Consider the following 19,533-nt stretch of genomic DNA (forward strand, 5'->3'; position numbering starts at 1 on the left):
TAATATGTTTGGAAAAAGGTTTTTACAGTGCTGTTATGAATGTTTTACAAAATAAAGTTCCTTGGAGGTATCAAAATAAGATAATATCTGATGATAACTCATTGCTTTGCCATTTATTCTCTTTGCTCAGCTTTATAAAAAACTCAATGCTTATGTGGCATTAGTTGGGATAGAAATCTGGACGGACGAGGATAAGATAGTGATAACCCCAAATGCTTCCTCCACCTTGGAAAACTTTTCTAAATGGAGGGGGAGAAGCCTGCTCAGCAGAAAGCACCATGATGTTGCGCAGTTGATCACGTATGTATGGATTTTCCTCTTTGCACTCCATGTGGTATTTAACGTTAAAGCTTTTCACAGCCTCACAAAGCAAGGGGCATCTCAGGGTAGAGATAAGAGGAGGGGTTGACACAATGGTAATTAAAATTTTAAAAATCAATCATTGTATTCAGTATTGAATATATTTTATTTTTGATTCAAGCATTTTTTTAAAAAAAAGAGGTCAAAAATTTGGCAATAATTCATAAGTTAGTTTTTATTGGGTTTATAAAAGCAAAGAACCAGTTTAGATAACAAAAAGGATTTAGACTCAATGTTTTAAAAGAACTGATTAGCTTTAGTCTTTACTTCAAAGAACTTATAGAATCAAAGGAAAATTGAGTGTTTTATTCTACCTCCACACTTCCAGTATCCTGCTGAAATGATCAGCTAAAAACAATAGAGATTATAAATCTAATGGCTATAAATTGCATAAGACCTGAGCATATCCTTTTAAAGAAATCAAGAAAATGTTGCTGGATAACTAAAGAGTTTTTAGTGGAATCAGACAAAAGGAAGCAGCAATGATTGACTTGACATTACTGGAGAGTCCACTACCTAAGAAAACAGTGAATGTCATGTGAAATTAGTGGACTACATCCTGTCGGAATCAATTAAGCTTTCTGTGCTGGTCAATTGTTACTGCATAACAAAACAAAACTCCTGAGCTTAAAATAAGCCTTCTTAACTTATGTGTTGGATGCCTGGGTTGGTTCATGTGACTAACTTAGACTTCCTCCAGTATGACCATCTCAGGATAGCTCACCTCTACCAAGGTGACTAGCTTCCCCCACAGTGGGCACTCCAAGAAGCTCAGGAGGAACCATCAAGGCTTCTTATGGCCCAGCCTCAAAAATCACACAAGTATCACTGCTGGTGTGTTCTCTTGATCAAGAATATATGGTAGAACCAACCCAGATTCAGGGAAAGGCAGTGCCCAGACTGTGAGCCCTGCGTGGCTGGCTCAGTGGACAGTCGTATTTGGAAAATAGCTGACACTTCTTTAATCTAGACAGGTGAGCTCTAGACTCAAGGACAAGCCTAGGGACAGAGCCCACTCTTTGTAGAAAGGATTAGTGATCTCCAAGTTCTTGAGGATAGTAAATAAAAGGGACTTGGACTCTTATCAGACCCATTACAGAGCAAAATTCCCATGTAGAGTATATTCCCATGTAGAGTAATAGAGTAGAATGATAGAAAATCATTGACAAAATGTTCAATGTGGGTAAAGAAATGGCAATCCAATGTTGAGAGAGATTTCTTGAAGAGAGAATAAATAAGATACAAGCACTGATTAAAGACAGAATGAAGAATCTATCTACCCTTCCATTTATCAATGGAAAGCTTTATAATTTGCCAGACACATTAATAAAAGACACCTGTACCTAAGTGTAACCAGGTAAGGATATGAGAGGCCAAATATATTCCACACGGAGGAAAGAAACCAAAAAAGAAATAACTCCAGAACTAGGGAAGGAGTTATTTTTTAAAGTGTAGTTGTGGTGGAATTGAAGCCAGACAAATGTAGAATTAGTCATGATTAACTACAATATAAATTTAAAAGAGAATATAAATGTCAAAAGTCTTTAAAATACATATACCACAAGATATATTTTCAAAATGAAAAATATCTGAAATCAGATTGAATATGGGATAAAACCTTCAGGGAAGGAACAGTGAAGGAAGAGTTAAAGTTATTTTGCGTGACAGAATCAGTACTCTCCATTCTTGATGTTTTGTGGAAAAATAGAGGTTCCATCCATTTTTCGTGTAAATGCATAATCTAGGGGGATTGATATTTGAAAATTTTCTAGGGATAGACAAAGACCAGAGCCTGTACAGACTGCAAAAGAATATAAACAAAAGAATAAGCATGTTATCTTTACTAATGAATTGGAAAAATTAAAAGAACCGCCCCCAAATTAAAATTACTAAAGATCAAATGGCTCATCCTTGTAAATAAGTGCGATTGGTCCAAACCTCTTTTTAGTGGGACTGATATTTCAATAGCATAAATAGCTAAAGCAGTGCCAAAGGAAAACTAAAGTAACTGGTTCTAAAAATATATGAGAAAAATGTAAACTAAGACAAAGTTTTGTGGCAATGCAATACCAAAATCAGATATATAGAGAAAAACATTTTGGGGGGGATCAAAAGAAAGATGGACAAAGGATAAATTTCAAAATGAAAAGTATAAGAATAAGAACTTGCATATAAAATATTAAAGGTGATTACATTCTAGTGCTTGGATTTCAGGTGATATGAAAGACACTAGAGAAAAAACACCTCATGCAATTTTAAAAGCTGAAGGAAAAATAGTTCACATTATGAATTTTTCTGCTAGCTATTTAAAGTTCTAGATGAACTGTCTATAGAAAATATCACTTAGGATTGTAATTTTCATGTCCATCAATTCCTTCCTTGTAGCTCAACAGAGTTGTCTGGAGCCATGGTGGGCCTTGCCTTCATGTCCTCAACCTGCTCTCCGTATCATTCTGTTGGCATCATTCAGGTGTGTTTCAAGATGAGCTCATGGTCCTACGATTTGCATTTGCCAAATGCCTCTTCCCTCTGAAACTATGAGGGAAATCACTATCATTAGTCTCCCTTAGTCGACTCACATGGTAAATAACTTCAGTTGAATTGTAAATGGCGAGCCAACCTTGAATTCCAGGATAAATCAACTTGTCATAATCTTTAACTTTGATTCAAAATGCTGATCTATCCTCAGGGTTGTTGCAGCCATATTCATGAGGGATGGTGATGTGCAGTTTTCTTCTTATAATTTGTGTATATATTTCTTCTTTCTTCTTGTTCTGTGTTATCATGGTAAAGTTAGTCACATAGAATGATTTGGAATATGTTCTCAACGCCTAGATTCTCTGGAATTTCAAATTAGAGCTGCTATCATTCCTTTCAAAATGTTGATACTATTCAACAGTAAGATTATGTGGCTAAGACAGTTTTGACTAGAAATTGACTGTCTTCAAAAGACTCTTAGGACTATTCAGTCTTTCTTTACTTGAGCAAGCCTTGGTAGTTTTGTCTTTAAGGAAAGCTGTTCATTTTTTTTTCAGTTGGCAAAGAATTATTCATAATATCCCTTATTGTCTTTTCGACATAGAATTTAAAAGTAATGTCCCTCTCTTATTTATGATATTAACATCGTGTTGTCTGTTTTTTGTGGCCAGTCTGGGTAGGATTTTATCACTCAAATGAGCAACTTTTGGTTTCATTGATGCTATGATTTTGCTGCTGTTGACTTCGTTGATTTCTGTTGCCTTGGACAGACATTCCCTTCCTTCTGATTTCCCTGCATTTAGTTTGCTCTTTAATGCAATAAGTCCCTCACTCTCTACTGCTTTAATTGCCTACAAAATATTTTTTATTTTGGAGGGAGGCTCTTCTTTGACTCATATTACAAAAGAGCTATAATAATTTCCACTAATGATTGTTTTTTTTTGGTTCCAAGGATTGAATTCAGAGGTGCTTAGCCACTGAGCCACATCCCCAGCCCCTTTTAATTTTGAAACTGTGTCTCACTGTGTTGCTTAGGACCTTATTAAGTTGCTGAGGCTGACTTTGAACTTGTGATCCTCCTGCCTCAGGCTCCCAAGCTGCTGGGATTATAGGGGTGCACCACCATGCCTGACCCACAGTTGATTTTTTAATGGACTAAAACACACTTTGCAGAATTTCAATGTTTTCAATTTTTTGAGGTTTGTTCTTAGCCAATGCTCTATATAAACTTGTTATTCTGCTGTTGTTGCATAGAGTGCTCTATATTTGTCAATAATGACAAGTTAATTCTTAATATCCTAATGAAGAGAGAGGGTATTAAAGTACCTAAGAATAATTACAGATTTTTCTATGTCTTCTTTAAACTTTTTAAGTTTTTTGTTTCATGAATTATAAAGCTTTATTAGGTATATACATAAGTATAGTTTTCATGTTTTCTTAAAGAATTGACCTCACATCATCATGTCATCATCCTAAAATATACATCCCTAAAATATTTCTTGTTCTGGCATTGACTTTGCCTGATATCAGTGTAACTACTATTGGGCAGCTCAAGTTTGCATGACAAATCCTTTTCCTTACTTGTATATTTAGCCTACATTTTTCTTTATACTTAGGAAAGGTTTCTAGTGGACAGTATGTAATTGAATTTTGTCTTTTAACTAACATGAAAATGCTTTGTTTAGCATATTGAGAAAATATATATATATATATATATATATATATATATATATATATATATATTTTCTTGGGTTAGAATCTTTCATCTTGCTAGCTGTTTTCTATTCCACCTAGTCTTTGGTTTATTTCAATTTTTATTGCCATCTTTAAGATCGAGTATTTTCAATAATAATTTTATTTATCTCCATCTTAAGCTTTTTGTTGACAACTTTATTTGTTTTAATGTTTGCCTGAGACTTATCATACATCTATGTTTTTCAGTTTACCATTTTATAATTTGTGTATATATTTCTTCTTCTTTTTTTCTTGTTCTGTGTTATCATAGTAAAGTTAGTCACATAGAATGATTTGTAATATGTTTTCAATGCCTTGATTCTCTGGCATTCAGAATAGAATTGGAAGAAAGATGGTTATATGTAGTGATGGGCATTTAGTACCAAAGGGATTTGTGCGTGCGTGTGTGTGTGTGTGTGTGTGTGTGAGAGAGAGAGAGAGAGAGAGAAGGCTGATAATGTTACACTGCTTCGTATGTATTTTCAGAACTTTTAAGAGAATACCTTTAATTCTTCCTCCCATCCACTGCACTATTGCTGCCGTATTTAAGTCAGCCATGATTCACATGCGTTGCTGCTAGCATTGCTATAAAGAGTCGTTTGTCATTGCAACTTGAATTAAGAAGAGTTGGCTTTATGTTTACTGCCATCCCATCACATTCCCAGCACTCTTTAGTTTTCTTGTAAACAATCGACTTTTTATCCAATATTATATATATATTTTTCCTTCCAGGGGATCTTGAAAATAAAAGTTTCTTTAATCCAGTGAGTTCTTTCAGTTTGTTTGTCTGAGAAAGACTTTATCTTGCTTTCATTTTAAATATATTTTCAGACTCATTGGGTTCCTGTAACCCCAACTTACTGGTGGGTTTAAGGGGAGGACTAGTTGTTTATGTGCTTTGCCTGGTTGGTGGAAGAATAACAATATCCCAGCTCTCTACATCCCAGGTGGAAATGGGACAAAATACTTTGAGTGACTATCTATGAATCTGGGTTTGTGATGGGTTTCATGGGATGAAAAGAAGTAAAATACACATTGTCTGCCCTGAAAGAGCTTGCCATAAAATTGGAAGAGAGATTGGCCCAGTTATATGTAGTGATGGGCACTTAGTATCAAAGAGATTTGTGTGTGTATGTGTTGGGGGGGTGTGTAAGAGAGAGAGAAGCTGGAATGAATCTCTTTGTTCCACTAGACAACAGGAAGAGTTTTAATGAGAAACACATCCTTCAATTTATAATTCCTTTTGGAAATGAGATTCCATTCCCCCATTCTTATCCTTAGGACCACAGTAGCAATCTTCATAGAGTTGCGGGGACAATGGCCCATGAAATGGGCCACAACCTTGGGATGATTCATGACTCCTATGAATGCAAGTGCCCCTCCACAGTGTGCGTGATGGAGCAAAGAGTAAGGTGAGCCTCTGGGGGCGAGCCGTTTGTTCCTGAGTTTGACCCTGGCTGAGCTGCCCTACCCTTTAGGTCTTCAGCAATGTATTCAGTTTTTTGAATTTAATAACTGCAGTACTCATGGGTATATCTGTGCCAAACTACCTTACCCTTCATCTATAAATGATGTTTTTGTCAACTAAAATGTAGTTTCAGTAAATTATCTTTCTGCTCTTGGGGCATCTCATCATTTTATCCTGATGTGCACAAATGTGGCTGCAGAAAGTTATTAGCATTTATCAAAATTCCCATGAATTCAGAATGGTTGGTGGTATGGAAAAGGTTCCTAAAGAAAAGTCTAGTTAAACAAGAAGCTTCTCACTCTGGACAATGAAGATAGTCTGTGACGAGATGACATATTCCTGTCTGGCCTTGGGCAACACTTCAGCCAGTCTCATCTTTTAAGCTGTCTCAGACTCTTTTAGGCATTCATGTCCTCTTTTTTCATCCCCCAGCTCACTCAAGCCAGGGTTATTTCCCCATGCCCCTTCCCAAAATAGGGCGTGACTGCATGCCAGTTATGTAGTTTGATAGGTGCCATAGATATTAATGTATTTTTAAGCCTCATCTTTATTTGTGGGATGAAGAGATTGTTAGTTGAAATTTATTTGAAAGAAAGTGAATCCTTAGACATGTACATAAATAAGATTTTGCTACCTTTAGGATTTTTGCAACACTGAATGATCTAAGGCTAAATGAGACTATCTGGGTAAGGCAGACATGTTTTTATTGAAAATGGCCAGCACTAAGCTTTGAGATGTGGCCATATGTTCTTACTAAGCTGGGGTGTTTATGTCCACTATGGTGGGTTAATTCAGGCATGCAAATGACTTCATGATTTAGCAACTGATCAGAGGATTGGATTTGATCTTTAGGGGAGGGTTGTAGATATAATCGTACCCAATATCAGACATGGCACCCCATATGCTAAGCATGATTGTATTCCATTTTCTCTTTTCTACCTTCACAGCTTCTATATACCCACGGACTTCAGTTCCTGCAGCCGTGTCAACTACTACAAGTTCCTTGAAGAGAAATCACCAAATTGCCTCTTTAATACCCCATTTCCTGCAGATATTATATCTACCCCCATCTGTGGGAACCATTTGATAGAAGTGGGAGAGGACTGCGATTGTGGGACCCCTGAGGTACTACTACCAAGCCCTTTCTAAAAGGTTCTAGTTTGTTTATCATTGCTAAGAAGAAAAAGTATCGTAGAACACGTGGCATGCTGTAAATCTGTTTGGGGTATGGTCACTGGTGGGGATCTGTCAGGCTGGTCTTCCTGACAAGGAGCTGGCATGGCTTAGTAGACCTTGCTAATTTCCCTCTCAGTGCTCCTCCCATCCCTCACCAACTTAGGCTCTGTGTCCCCATCCCTCTCTGTATGGCTGAAATATTTCAAGTTTCTCATGTGGCTGTGACTCATTGTGACTCACTTAAGATGTGGCACTGTGACAATGCTGAGAAAGTGAGTAGCTGGCTTGCTCCAGGTCAAGAGCTGGTCAGTGAAGAAACCAGGGTCTGAATTTGGGGGTATTGTTTCTGGAGCCAAAGCACCAGTTACATCCTGTCCTGCTTCATGACTGAGATGCTGCCATCAGGGGACCTCCCGATCTCACCCTATTCACAAGGCAGCCATGTTTCTGAATGGGGTCTTTTCCCCCATCTTACTAACCCTGATAGAAGTAGTGCATCAACCCTCAGGGTTTGGCTGTGCGCTAGCTCACTAATAAAGTTCCACATTTGTTCCATCCATGAGCAACAATATTTTTTCCTAAAAGATGTTCATATTTCAAATAAGGGCTATAAGGGCTCTAGTTTTAATTTTAAAATATTATAACTATACAAGTATCCCTGTTGTCTAGGAATCCAGACAACTGCAAGGGACGTTGCCCAAGGCAGGAGTTTCTCCAGGGCCTGGGGCAGGCAGGCTTCTAATTTCTTGGAACAAGGCAGGGAGAGTGAGACAAAGCCTGTGTCTTATAGAGTAGAGTTAAAAATCAGAGTTGGATAAAGGACTTTAGAGATAGCTTTTTAGTTCATATTCTAGACACCACATTGACTGCTGGATAGGTACACAACTGACAAGTTGCAGTAATTATTTCTACAACTATTTAGATACATTTTATTATTTAAAAAACCTATCCTAACTATACTTTTATTTCTTTGTTTTTCTTTATATTTTACCAAGAAGACTAGCTCTTCCTTTTTTTTTTTTTTTTTTTTTTTTGGCAGGGGATGGGGAGTGGTATTGATATGGAAGAAATGGAAGATTAGGGGAAAGTTATTTAAGTTTAAATTTAAAAAAAATAATAGAAAAGACATTTAAGTTATAAAAAACAGATGTAAGTAGAATTCAGATAAATACAAACCACCATTTACTCCAGAATCTATTTTTCTAATGTTTGGTTTTGGTTAGGGCTGGCAGTATGGCTCAGTGGTGGTAGAATACTCTTCTAGCCATGTAAGGCCCCAAGTTTGAGACCAACACCCAAAAAAAAAAAACAACTTTTGTTTTATCTTTACTTTTTTTTTTAAAAGAGTATTTTTAAAGTACTGTCTCTCTGATAAATAAATTATATGACTTGTGTTGAAATGGGACCGAAAAGTAATTTTCATTTGTTTCTGTTCTGTCTTAGGAATGCACCAACATTTGCTGTGATGCTGAAACATGTAAAACCAAAGCAGGGTTTCAATGTGCGACAGGAGAATGCTGTGAAAAGTGCCAAGTAAGATTAACTGGCTCTTTCTATATGAACATCTCAGTGATTCTGTTAAGTGAAACAAGCAAAACACTGGTTTCCTTTCTGTAAAATTTACCAAGTATCACATTTCTAAGTCCTCCCTCAATGATTTGCATGGAAGGAAATAATTTTCCAACAATGCAAGGAAAGTGATATTATCTCATTTTGCTTTGGAAGCAAAATGGAGACTCCCCAGAACAGAAAATGTGAAATATAAAATGGCCACTAGGAACTGTGTCAACTGGAAAATCTTGAAGTAATTATCATTGTCAAGTGAAAAAGCAAGGCACAGAAAGAAAAATATCACCTGATCTCATCCCCACATGGAATCTGAACGAGGTCAAATATAGACACAGAGAGTAGAGCAGTGGTTACCAGGAGAAGGGAGAGGGGAGATATGGGGAGAGGCTAGGTAAAAGGTACACAGTTTCAATTACATAGTATGAATGAAGCTAAAGATCTAATGAGTATCACAATCACTGTAGATAATAACATTACAGAATGCTGGAAGTTTGCTAAGAGATTCCATGTGTTCTCACCGTGTGCACATGTTAACTATGTAGTAATTATTTCACCCAGTGTACATACTTCAAAACATGCTGTGTACCCTAAACATTATTTTACAATTAAAAATAAATTCAAAAATAAGTAATATGGTCACTAGCTAGTGGGCAAATCCCAAACATGACCTGCTACAATGCCACACTAGTTATTCCCATCCTTGCTTTATCTCGCAATGTTTGGTTAAAGAGTTTTTTAAAATTTGAATAGTGTAGCAGTGCTCCTATCTTCAATGTTTGAAGCTACTTCAGGATGAAAGTCTTAGAAATAAGACATGTTATTTTTATCTGTGGGGCTTTTTGACTTTTCTTTTAAGGTGGAGTTTGTAGTTTACATACTGCATATAACTCCATATTGTGATCATTTCTCTGTATATTTTTCTTCTTGGTTAGATTGGTTCCTAAGGGCAAGAAAACTGATTCTCTTCCACCTAGTGTAGATTTTCATACATTTTAAAGGCACAAGAACTTTTCACAGAATTAATTTTCAGATAACATACCAGGTTATAGAAAGTGTTTGCTATATTTCTTTGTTATTGTCAGAGGGAGAGTACAATTGAAAGAGATCAAAAAGAAGTGAATTTGAGAACTTAGTATTCAACAAATGTTTATTAATTGCTATTTGTTAGAGATAAGATTTTTTAAAAATCAGTTTTCTTCTCAAGGAACTTGTTATTTATTCCCTTTGGGAAATCATATACACACATGAACCAGATGAAAAAATAATGCATGATTAGATAGATGCCCATATTGATACTATGACACTTTTTATGCATATTTTCAGTTACCTTGTAAAGTAGATGTTGAAGAAATGGATCTTCAGTGAGATTAAATCTATTTTCTTATGTTAAGCATCTAGAAATAGGCAGAGAAAAGATTCAAAACCTTATCATCATCTAAATTCAAATTCAGTGCCCTTGCCCACCCTGTGTAGAAAACAAGAATAGCAATTTGTACTGAAGAGGTCAGGTAGTCCATCATGAGGAAGAGGGCTTTCAACTTGTCTGGAAAGAAAAACAAAGTATTGATTTTAGATTTAGATGTATACAAGAAGGGAAAGAATCTACATACGGGGGCAAATTAAGAGCAAACAGGGCACAAGCATCCTTGTACTGCAGCTAAGAAAGCTAGTCCGCCTGGGGCAGCTGGGCTTGACTGTGAAGGATCGCCCATTCTCTGAGAAGTGGGTTTGATCTGGTAACTGGTGTAAGGATGGCCGAGGTTGTTGAGTGCAAAGAGAATGTGCCCACGCACATACCAGGGAGAAAACCTGCTCCCCCAGATGCACATGAAGGGCAGAAGTAGTTTTGCATAGCTTTCTCTGAGGAAGTAAGAGCAAGATTTGCAGTATTAGATTGCAACAGAGTTAAGACATCAAGTAAACTTTCGGTTATTTTTTTTCTTCATGATGAATCGTTTCTGAGAAAGAAGGGAATTGAAAAGAAAGATCTGAACCTTATAATAAAAGGAATTAAGACTAAGGAAACCTGATGCCTGGGAAAGTCTCAGGTCATGCTGATCTGCTGCTTGTAAAACTATCTTCCTCAATACAAATGATTCAATAAACCTCTGAAGCTACAGATTTAAGTTTTGAAAATCTCCACATACATGCATCAAACAAAGAAAGAAATAACTTCCTTCTCTGCATCTGAGATGTTGCTTGATTTTTCTTGTGGACTTTTCTCCTCTATGATTCTTTAGGGGTTACATTATAAATTCAAAACATTGATTGCTTAAAAACTTAGGGCGTTGATGGACATCAACAGAACAAGAGGTGGCTTTAAAGTATTCAGAGCAAAAATAAACTGAAGAAAATTATGCCTCTCATTTCCATGCCTCAAAAGGTCAAATGGAAATGATTATTTGTGTGAATTTGAGGTATTGGGGCAAAGGAGATGGGAAAAAAAGCCTTTCTCTACTTTTTCCCCCCTGCAGCTTAGAAAGGCTGGGACTGTGTGCAGACCTGCAAACAACGAGTGCGACCTGCCTGAGATGTGTGATGGTAAATCCAGTCGCTGCTCCAGTGATAGATTCCGAGTCAATGGCTTCCCTTGCCAAAATGGGCGGGGCTACTGCTTGAATGGGCGGTGCCCTACGCTGCAGCAGCAGTGCACAGAGATGTGGGGCCCAGGTAGGGGACGAACCTGGCTCTCTATGCACATGCAGAGAAAGATCCTTTGGATGACAATGTAATCATCAGAAAAGGGCCATTCTTTTCCTTCTTCTTTAAACTGTGTCACACTCAAAACCATGGATGAGTGTATTTTAAGATTTAAGACTTAACGAGTTTAGAATTGCCAGATTTGGCAAATAAAGATAATGATAACCCAGTTAAATTTTAATTTCAGATTAACTACATTTGTGATTTAGTATCACTATGTGCCATGCAGTATTTGAGATACACTAAAATAATAATAATAATAATAATAATAATAATAATAATAAATAAAAAGAAAGAAAAGAAAAACCATTTAAAATTCTAATTAAATTGGATATCCAGGGTTTTGTCTGTCAACCCTAAGATGTTTCGCAGACAAGCAAACTTTAGAAGTTTGTGGATGCACGCGCGTGGGCACATAAGGGTGCAATGCATGCTTGAGTGGCAGGAATCCTGGGGAATGTTACCAAAAACAAAGAAATGGCTGGGTTGTGGCTTTGTGGTAGAGTACACTAGATTTGATCCTCGGCACCACAAAAAACAAACAAACAAACAAAAAAAACATCAAACAAATAAATAAATAAATAAAGATATCGTGTTCATCTAAAACTATTTTTTTTTTTTTTTTAATGTTGAGGCTGGAATGTGGAAGCGCAATGAGGAAATGGGAAAGCTCTTCAGTGGATACTTTGGTCCCTGGAATTTTAGAGATCAGACTCTGATTAAACCATAATAAAAACTTTCAAAATAAAAGTGTAATTTAAAGCTCTCCAAAAACTTTAACATTTAAATTATATTAAATAGCTTGGTTGGAAAGACAATTTTAGATCACATAAGTGATCTCACATGTAAAAGCTGAAAAACAGTGGAATTTGTAGAAATAGAGAATAGAAAGATGACTATCAAGGGCTCAGAGAGGGGTCAGAAAGATGCTATCTTAGGTTACAAAATTCTATTAAAAAAAAAAAGGTTGTTTTTTTTAAGCAATTATTTGGATTTCCCAAATATGATCTGCATTGTGTCCATGGATTTAATTTTCATAGCCCTTCCCACCACACTTTCAAATTTCTACTTAAATGACTGAGGAAATTCTTATTCAAAAAGAAAAAAAAATCTACATATTCCTAAAAATATCTGAAAAGGTTGCATGCAGGAACATTTTCCTAATTCCTGAAAATAAATCAAGACTAAGGAAAGAAAAAAGCATTCCTGATGCACAAAATACCCAGAAAAACAAGAAACATCAGAATCCTATAAAAATCTCAAAATAAAAATACAATAAAATAAAATAAAATAAAAATCTGTAAATAAAACCTTCTGTGTTCAGCAAGAGACTTAATTTGAAGACCAAATCTTAGTGCCATTATTGCATCAGGAAGTGAGGGATGCGCTGGAATCTGACTTCAGCCATCCTGTCTGTATTTTCTGCAGCTGGGTATGCTGCAGTAAAGGTAGAATGAAACTGATTTTGCTGGCTAAGACTTCATGCTGCCCTGGCTAACTTGGTTATATGACAAAAACCTTGGGAAAGAAAATCTTTAGCACAGAAGCAAAGCTCTAAGCATCTCCTTTATTACCTGGTTAAAAAAAAATTGATAGATGTTACCTACTGCCTTAGTTTGACTGACTGTATTTATTATCTGTCTCCACTAAATCCTGTAAACTTCCTAGTATAGGGATACGATCCATCTTCTGCATAGTTGTATTTTCAGTACCTCCTACTACAGTGCCTGACTTTAGTAAATATTCAAAAGTATCTATTGAATTAATGTTGCCTTTTCTTATTTGATAAGAATGGGGAAGACCTTTTACATCTCACATTAAAAACTATTATCAAATACTACAGAAGCAGACCAGGCCCCCAATTCTCAATTTTACAATTTATAATAATAACAAATTTATCTTAATCTGAAAAATAGCATAACATAGACACATAATAAAAAATCACTTTTGAGCATCAAATCATTTCTACAAATCAATAGAAATTCAAAGTACTAGAAATGTGGTCAAGATACAAGCAGGAAGTTCATAATGAAGAAAAAATACAATAAAAATTAAAATTATTTTAACTCACCACCAGTATGAGAACTATGAATGAAAACAAATTAAACTTGTATATTTGTGTCCTGGCAAAGATGTGTCACAGGTGTTAATGCTCAGGGTTGGCAAAGATGTGACAACACACCTAACTTCCCTATGTCACTAGTAAAAATAAGGATTAGCACAGTCTTTAGAGAGAATGTGGAAAAACACTTACACGACCTTAAAAGTATTGTTTTGTACTCCCTAGCAATCATACCAAGAAATATGTATTAGCAATAATTTTTCTGCCACCCTTTTTGAAATGATAGTGAATAATATTAAAATATTTCCAAATTCAAAAGTTAAGGATTGGTGAAATAAACTATAGTTTTTAATCTAATGACATTTTTGCAGCTGTAATGCCATAGCATATTTAATGTCTGGAAAGGTACTGACATATTAATTGGGATAAAGCAAGTTAAAATGCAGCCTATGAATGATACTTTTTGTAATCTTAGCAAGAGGAACTCAGAGGTTTGGGATTAGGAATACGATTACTCACACCTAATTATTCTTTTTTTTCCAGTGTATTTTATTAGTATAATAAATGTTAGTAATGTTACTTACATTCAAATAATCATGAAAATATAGTGACAAAACTCATTGTCTTGAATATTGAAACATGAAATTCATCTATAATGTTTTGAGTTTACAAAGCAATACAATATGTTTAATAGGTTTTTCTTGAAAATGACACAATATCCTCAGAGACTTTTGCTTATTTTAACCTTGTTTGTCAGTTGTCAAAGATTTATTCAAAATTCCCCAGTGCCTAAGAAAGAGTCGTTTAGTGATTTTTCATAAGGACAGCCTATCCCAAGGAAAGCATATAGGTCTTCCACTCAGCAGTGGGCGTGAAGTTGGTTTTTTTATCTCTCTGTGACTTAATATGGTTCTTAGTTTCTTCATTGATCAAATGAGAATGACAATAAGAAAGGCTAGTGTTCTTGGCCACATGCTGCTCACCAGGCACCTTTCTCCGTGGCTGTCATTTACTCACTTTAGCAGATGTCCTCATTTCAAGGATGAGCAAACCCAGGGAGATCAGATACTTGCCCAGGTTCACACAGTTGCCTCAGTTTTGCTTGGTGCCTGATCTCTTAACCACTGGTTTGTGCTTGTCTGTCTGGGGGAGACTGCATGAGAATTTAAACACATTTGCCACTTGCTTGGCACATAGTAGGAGTTTGAACATAAATAGAGTCACCATGGTACCATATATTGACAAAGTATTTTATGAAAGTTTTTCTCTCTTTATTTTGTTTTGGGTACCAGAGATTGAACTCAGTGGCACTCAACACTGAGCCACATCCCCAGCCCTATTTTGTATTTTATTAGAAACAGGGTCTCACTGAATTGCTTAGCACCCCACCATTGCTGAGGCTGGCTTTGAACTCGTGATCCTCCTGTCTCAGCCTCCCGAGCTGCTGGGATTATAGGCTTGCGCCACCGTGACTGGTGAAAGTTTTTCTCTTTTATGTGGAAGATGTGCACAGGAATATTTTCAAAAATATTTTATCCAACTAAACAATTTTAGTCCTACTACTTTCTATTATATTTGAGTATTTATATTTTGGTAGATCTATATTTAGTAGATGGATAACTGCAATCAAATACTTTGTTAACTGAGTTTTAAGTTGATTTCCTTATTAAGCTAATTATGACTTTCTAAAATCTTCATTAGAATGTTTATACACTATTTCATGTTTTCTCAAAACTATGAATAACCATAATATTTTCCTCATAAAACTCATAGAATATCATCTTCAAAATAAATTTCATCATTGATCTAAAAAAACAAGATAGCATTTGAATATGGATGCTTGTAGGCTGGTGACAGAAAGCATGTCTTCTGGCTAAGTCTCTATACTTAGATGGGTTTTTAACCTTCAGCAAATCATTCAAATACTTCTAAAATTTATTAGTCATATTCAATAACAGAAGATTTAAAAGATTATTTTAAATTCTAACCAGATCCTCTGATACCAAACATTGAAATCTGTATTTCTGAGAATGGTCAATAGAAATTATGCAAAAATAGTACAGGCCGAGTGTCTCTAATTTGAAAATCTAAAGTCCAAAATGCTCCCACACTCCAAATTATTTTGACTACCAACACGATGCCACATCTACCTCATGTGACAAGTCACAGCCAAAACACAGGTATACTAAAAATGTTGTATAAAATTACCTTCAGGATATGTGTATAAGGTATATATGAAACATAAGTGAATTTTCTATTTAGCCGTGGGTCCCATCCCCAAGCTTTCTCATTATGTATATGAAAAATTCCACCCACATCCCAGATTTAAATCCTAAACAGTCTGGTCCCAAGAATTTTAGATAAAGGTTACTCAATATGTACTTTTCATTCTAGTTTTATACGTCGTTAGTCTTTTGCAGAACTAAATTTCTTGCCTCTTTTATTTTCCTATGTCTCCCCACTTGCACCCAGGAACCAAGGCTGCAGATGAGTCCTGTTACCACAAGAATGAAGATGGGTCCAAGTATGGATACTGTCACATAGAAAATGACACTCGCATTCCCTGTAAAGCAAAGTAGGTGACCTTGTTTGAACCTTCTTCTCCACAGACTAGGGTAATGGCACACTTCAGCCCACATTCTGATTTATTCCAGTTAAAGGAAAAGAGAATCCAGATCCAAGCATTTTGACATACTTTCATTGACGACTATGTGCCATGTTTGGGCTAGGTACTGAATCTCTTTCTGCAGATGGCACCAAGCACGGTTGTTATAGTAGAATGGAGATTGGAGATCAAATATGCAGGAGTGAATAGTGCTGGTTGGAAATTTTCCCATGAACTTTCCAGTATTCTTTAGCTACTTTTCAATCTACTGCTTTTCATTATGAGTCTGGCAGGTAGAAATATTCATCTACCTTGAGGAATAACTGATACAGGACACTGACAGTTTTATTTAATTTAGCCGTGGAATTACATAAAGAGTCAGTAAGAGATAAGATTGAAAATTTGTTTTATTTTTAGTATTATATCCTGCAAAAAATAAAAAAAATTAGAATATCTCAGCGGATGCAATTGAGATTTTTCTTTCCTTTATTTTTTGATTCTGCAATTTAAAATGGCTTAGAATTCAAATTATACTAAACTCTTTGTACCAGCTTCAAATTTTATATACACAAAGTAATTTATAACAAGAGGCTTGAACAAGATCAGTGTTTCTCAGAGTTTTCCTAATGAACACCAATGTTTCTGGATGACAAATATTACCAAACAAAATTGGGCCTTCTCTTAGAGGAATCTTGGCCTAAATAACAAATCATGGTGGGGGTCTCTCTTTGGCAGGAGCCAGGGCAGATTCAAAAGAGGGAATATTATGTAAAAAGCAATGTGTGGGAGTCAGAGGGCGATAGGCGGTGAGTGGGAAGGAAGTTGGGTAGTTCCATGTTTCCTCTGCACCTGTGCACCCATGTTATCCTGCATAACTGTTCTATTTGTAATCCCACTAAAGCCTTAAAAATCAAGGGAGGCTCAGTTTTGTATGCACCTAACTCTAGTTGAGAATTAAGAGTTTTATCTGTTAGAATTTTTCTGCTCCAAGTCATAAAAACAAGTATATTACTCTCTTAGGTGCCCTCCATGATGTTAGGAATCCATCCTCTGTGTATCTTCTAGCAGTACCACACTTACAACCTCTGTTCTCAAGTATTTCTCTTGGTCTGTAAGGGCTTCTCCAGCTATCACACCCCAATCAGCAGAAAGGAGAAAATGCTGAGGGGTTGGACATATCTCCTTATTTTGGACAATCTCCTAGAATCTAAGTTTAAGATTCTGCTTCTTTCCCATTGACTAGAACTTAGGCAACTTGTAAAAATGAGCTCTCCTGGGATCTGGAAAAGGTGTTTATTTGAGCAACAGTGTATTTTACTAATCTCTAGGGTTTCTATTACTGAGGAATGAGGGAAAAAAGGCATATAAAATACAAACTAGTAGTCTCTGCTACAGAGAGAAGCATTCTTTATTAAATATTGATAGCCACCGAGCTGACCTGTGTTTATATAAAACTACAATCTGAACCCTGAAATAATTGTGGCTTTTTCCTCAGAGACATCATGTGTGGCAAGTTGTTCTGTCAAGGTGGGTCAGGTAATTTGCCCTGGAAAGGATTTATAATATCTTTCCAGACATGTAAACTATTTGATCCTGAAGATACAAGTCAAGGAATAGACATGGTGGCCAATGGAACCAAGTGTGGGAAGAACAAGGCAAGTTGAAATTGTGGATGTCACTCAGAATGTGTTTTGTTGTTTGTTTTGGGGATGCTTGGTTTGGCCTGTGTTGTTTTGCTTCTCAGTTATTAACCACTTTCCTTGTTTCCCAATTATTGAATTCATTGTGTTTTGATACAATAGCTATGAATTTGAATTTGTTATACCTATAAGCAATTTAAGATATGAGAATGGTAGAGAACCTAGCAGAGAGCAAGAACAGGAACTGTTGTTAATATTCCCAAACATTGTGGTGAAATTTGAAATAATGATTTACAGGTATGATTTCAGGAAAGGTGTGATATGCATGCCGGCCATACATGGATAGCCCATGTTTGTCTCCAGAACGCTGGCCTGCATGGTCCAGGAGCACTGTCCACTCTCCTAGGTTAAATCTGGAAACCACTGAAAGTGCCAAGGTGTGGGATACTACACTTCAGTTAACAATCTATACATTAATTAAAAGTATAATAATCTCACAATCTCAGGCAGAGGGACTACTTGACTGGGGCCAACATGAACTTTGATAATGCGGTTCATCTCCCATAGGAGATTAGAATAAGCCTATTTATTGCATTCATATATCTATAGAACCCAAGAATTGCCCCGATTTTTTATTGTTGTAAAATATTATCTTATTTCCTAACCTGTTTGAGCTATTAAAATGTGAATTTATTGACAAATGAGTCTAAAATTATCTTTGTGGTTCAGTATTGGTATTATTTAGTTAAAAAAATCAGAAAACAAATACAAAAATATAAAAAAAGCATATGGAATTGGCATGGCCCATGAGTCTTGGAGCCAAACATATAAATTTAGAAAGACTTAAATTCTGCAGATTTGAAATGAAATGTTAGTTCTAGATTCTTAAGAGGTCCTCAGCATCTGATCTTCCTTCCCAGTACGTTTCTTAAAATACACGCCATCATCAAGGGCAAGAATTCCCACGTGAAGCAGGCAGTCTTTAATTGGATCTTCCAGATTTCAGATGCTGGTTCCTTTAGGTTTTCTAGAAGCTTTTAAAGGCCTTAAGACATCTCACAGTAGCCTGGATGAGTTGCAGTGCTTGGCCTTAAGGGAGGAGGGACGTGTAGACTGAGGCAGAAGTTAGGAATCCCTGGGTTCTCTGCCTTTAAGATCATCTTACCATTAGTGTCCGATCCTTAACTTCTTGTATAGTCACTGTTCCTGAGATATAAAGTGGTTGGGAGTCTTTAAAAGTAGATCACTGTTTAGGCAAACTTTATCAATCATATGGGGTTAGCTTAACTAAAGGAAGGGCACAGGCAAACAAGGCCATCTCTATTTTCCTTTTCAAACCGGCATCTGCAGAGGAAAGAGGAGGATTGTGTATCTTTACCTTCTCTCCCTTGACAAAGGCATGCCAGGGCCACTTTAGACAGTGCCTGTCAACCTCATCACACACTCTCAGCTTTCTCACCTTCTTACAGAACGGATGTCACTTCAAAGGCCTGTGCTTCTCTCTCTGGACTTGGCTGTGTAACATGACTTCTACCCATCACACCACTTTCCTTTTTTCTTCTCTGTTACAAAATCTCTCCCCTCAATCATGATCAAAGACAGATGATTGGGTTTTGACTTTACAACATTGCTTGTCTTATGGCTCCTGTCGCACCTTAGCATCAGTTCCCACACTATATCAGGCTGCTTCAGGTTAAAATGGACTTCAACAGTCAGGATGTTGATTAATTCAAGCAACGCT

At 36.3% G+C, this 19,533-nt stretch overlaps 1 protein-coding gene across 1 annotated transcript in view; it reads left to right on the forward strand.

The window, feature by feature from the left end:
• Window positions 1-19,533, forward strand: part of Adam28 (ADAM metallopeptidase domain 28) — a 72,636-nt gene that overhangs the window by 47,749 nt on the left and 5,354 nt on the right. The window contains exons 10-17 of the mRNA XM_071609320.1: window positions 131-300; window positions 2,746-2,830; window positions 5,854-5,984; window positions 6,988-7,165; window positions 8,660-8,749; window positions 11,260-11,455; window positions 16,020-16,122; window positions 17,648-17,807. Coding sequence (XP_071465421.1) covers window positions 131-300; window positions 2,746-2,830; window positions 5,854-5,984; window positions 6,988-7,165; window positions 8,660-8,749; window positions 11,260-11,455; window positions 16,020-16,122; window positions 17,648-17,807 — 1,113 coding nt within the window. The remainder of the gene's footprint in view (window positions 1-130; window positions 301-2,745; window positions 2,831-5,853; window positions 5,985-6,987; window positions 7,166-8,659; window positions 8,750-11,259; window positions 11,456-16,019; window positions 16,123-17,647; window positions 17,808-19,533) is intronic.

The sequence above is a fragment of the Marmota flaviventris genome, chromosome 3 (assembly GCF_047511675.1).
Source record: "Marmota flaviventris isolate mMarFla1 chromosome 3, mMarFla1.hap1, whole genome shotgun sequence".
NCBI classification, from domain to species: domain Eukaryota; kingdom Metazoa; phylum Chordata; class Mammalia; order Rodentia; family Sciuridae; genus Marmota; species Marmota flaviventris.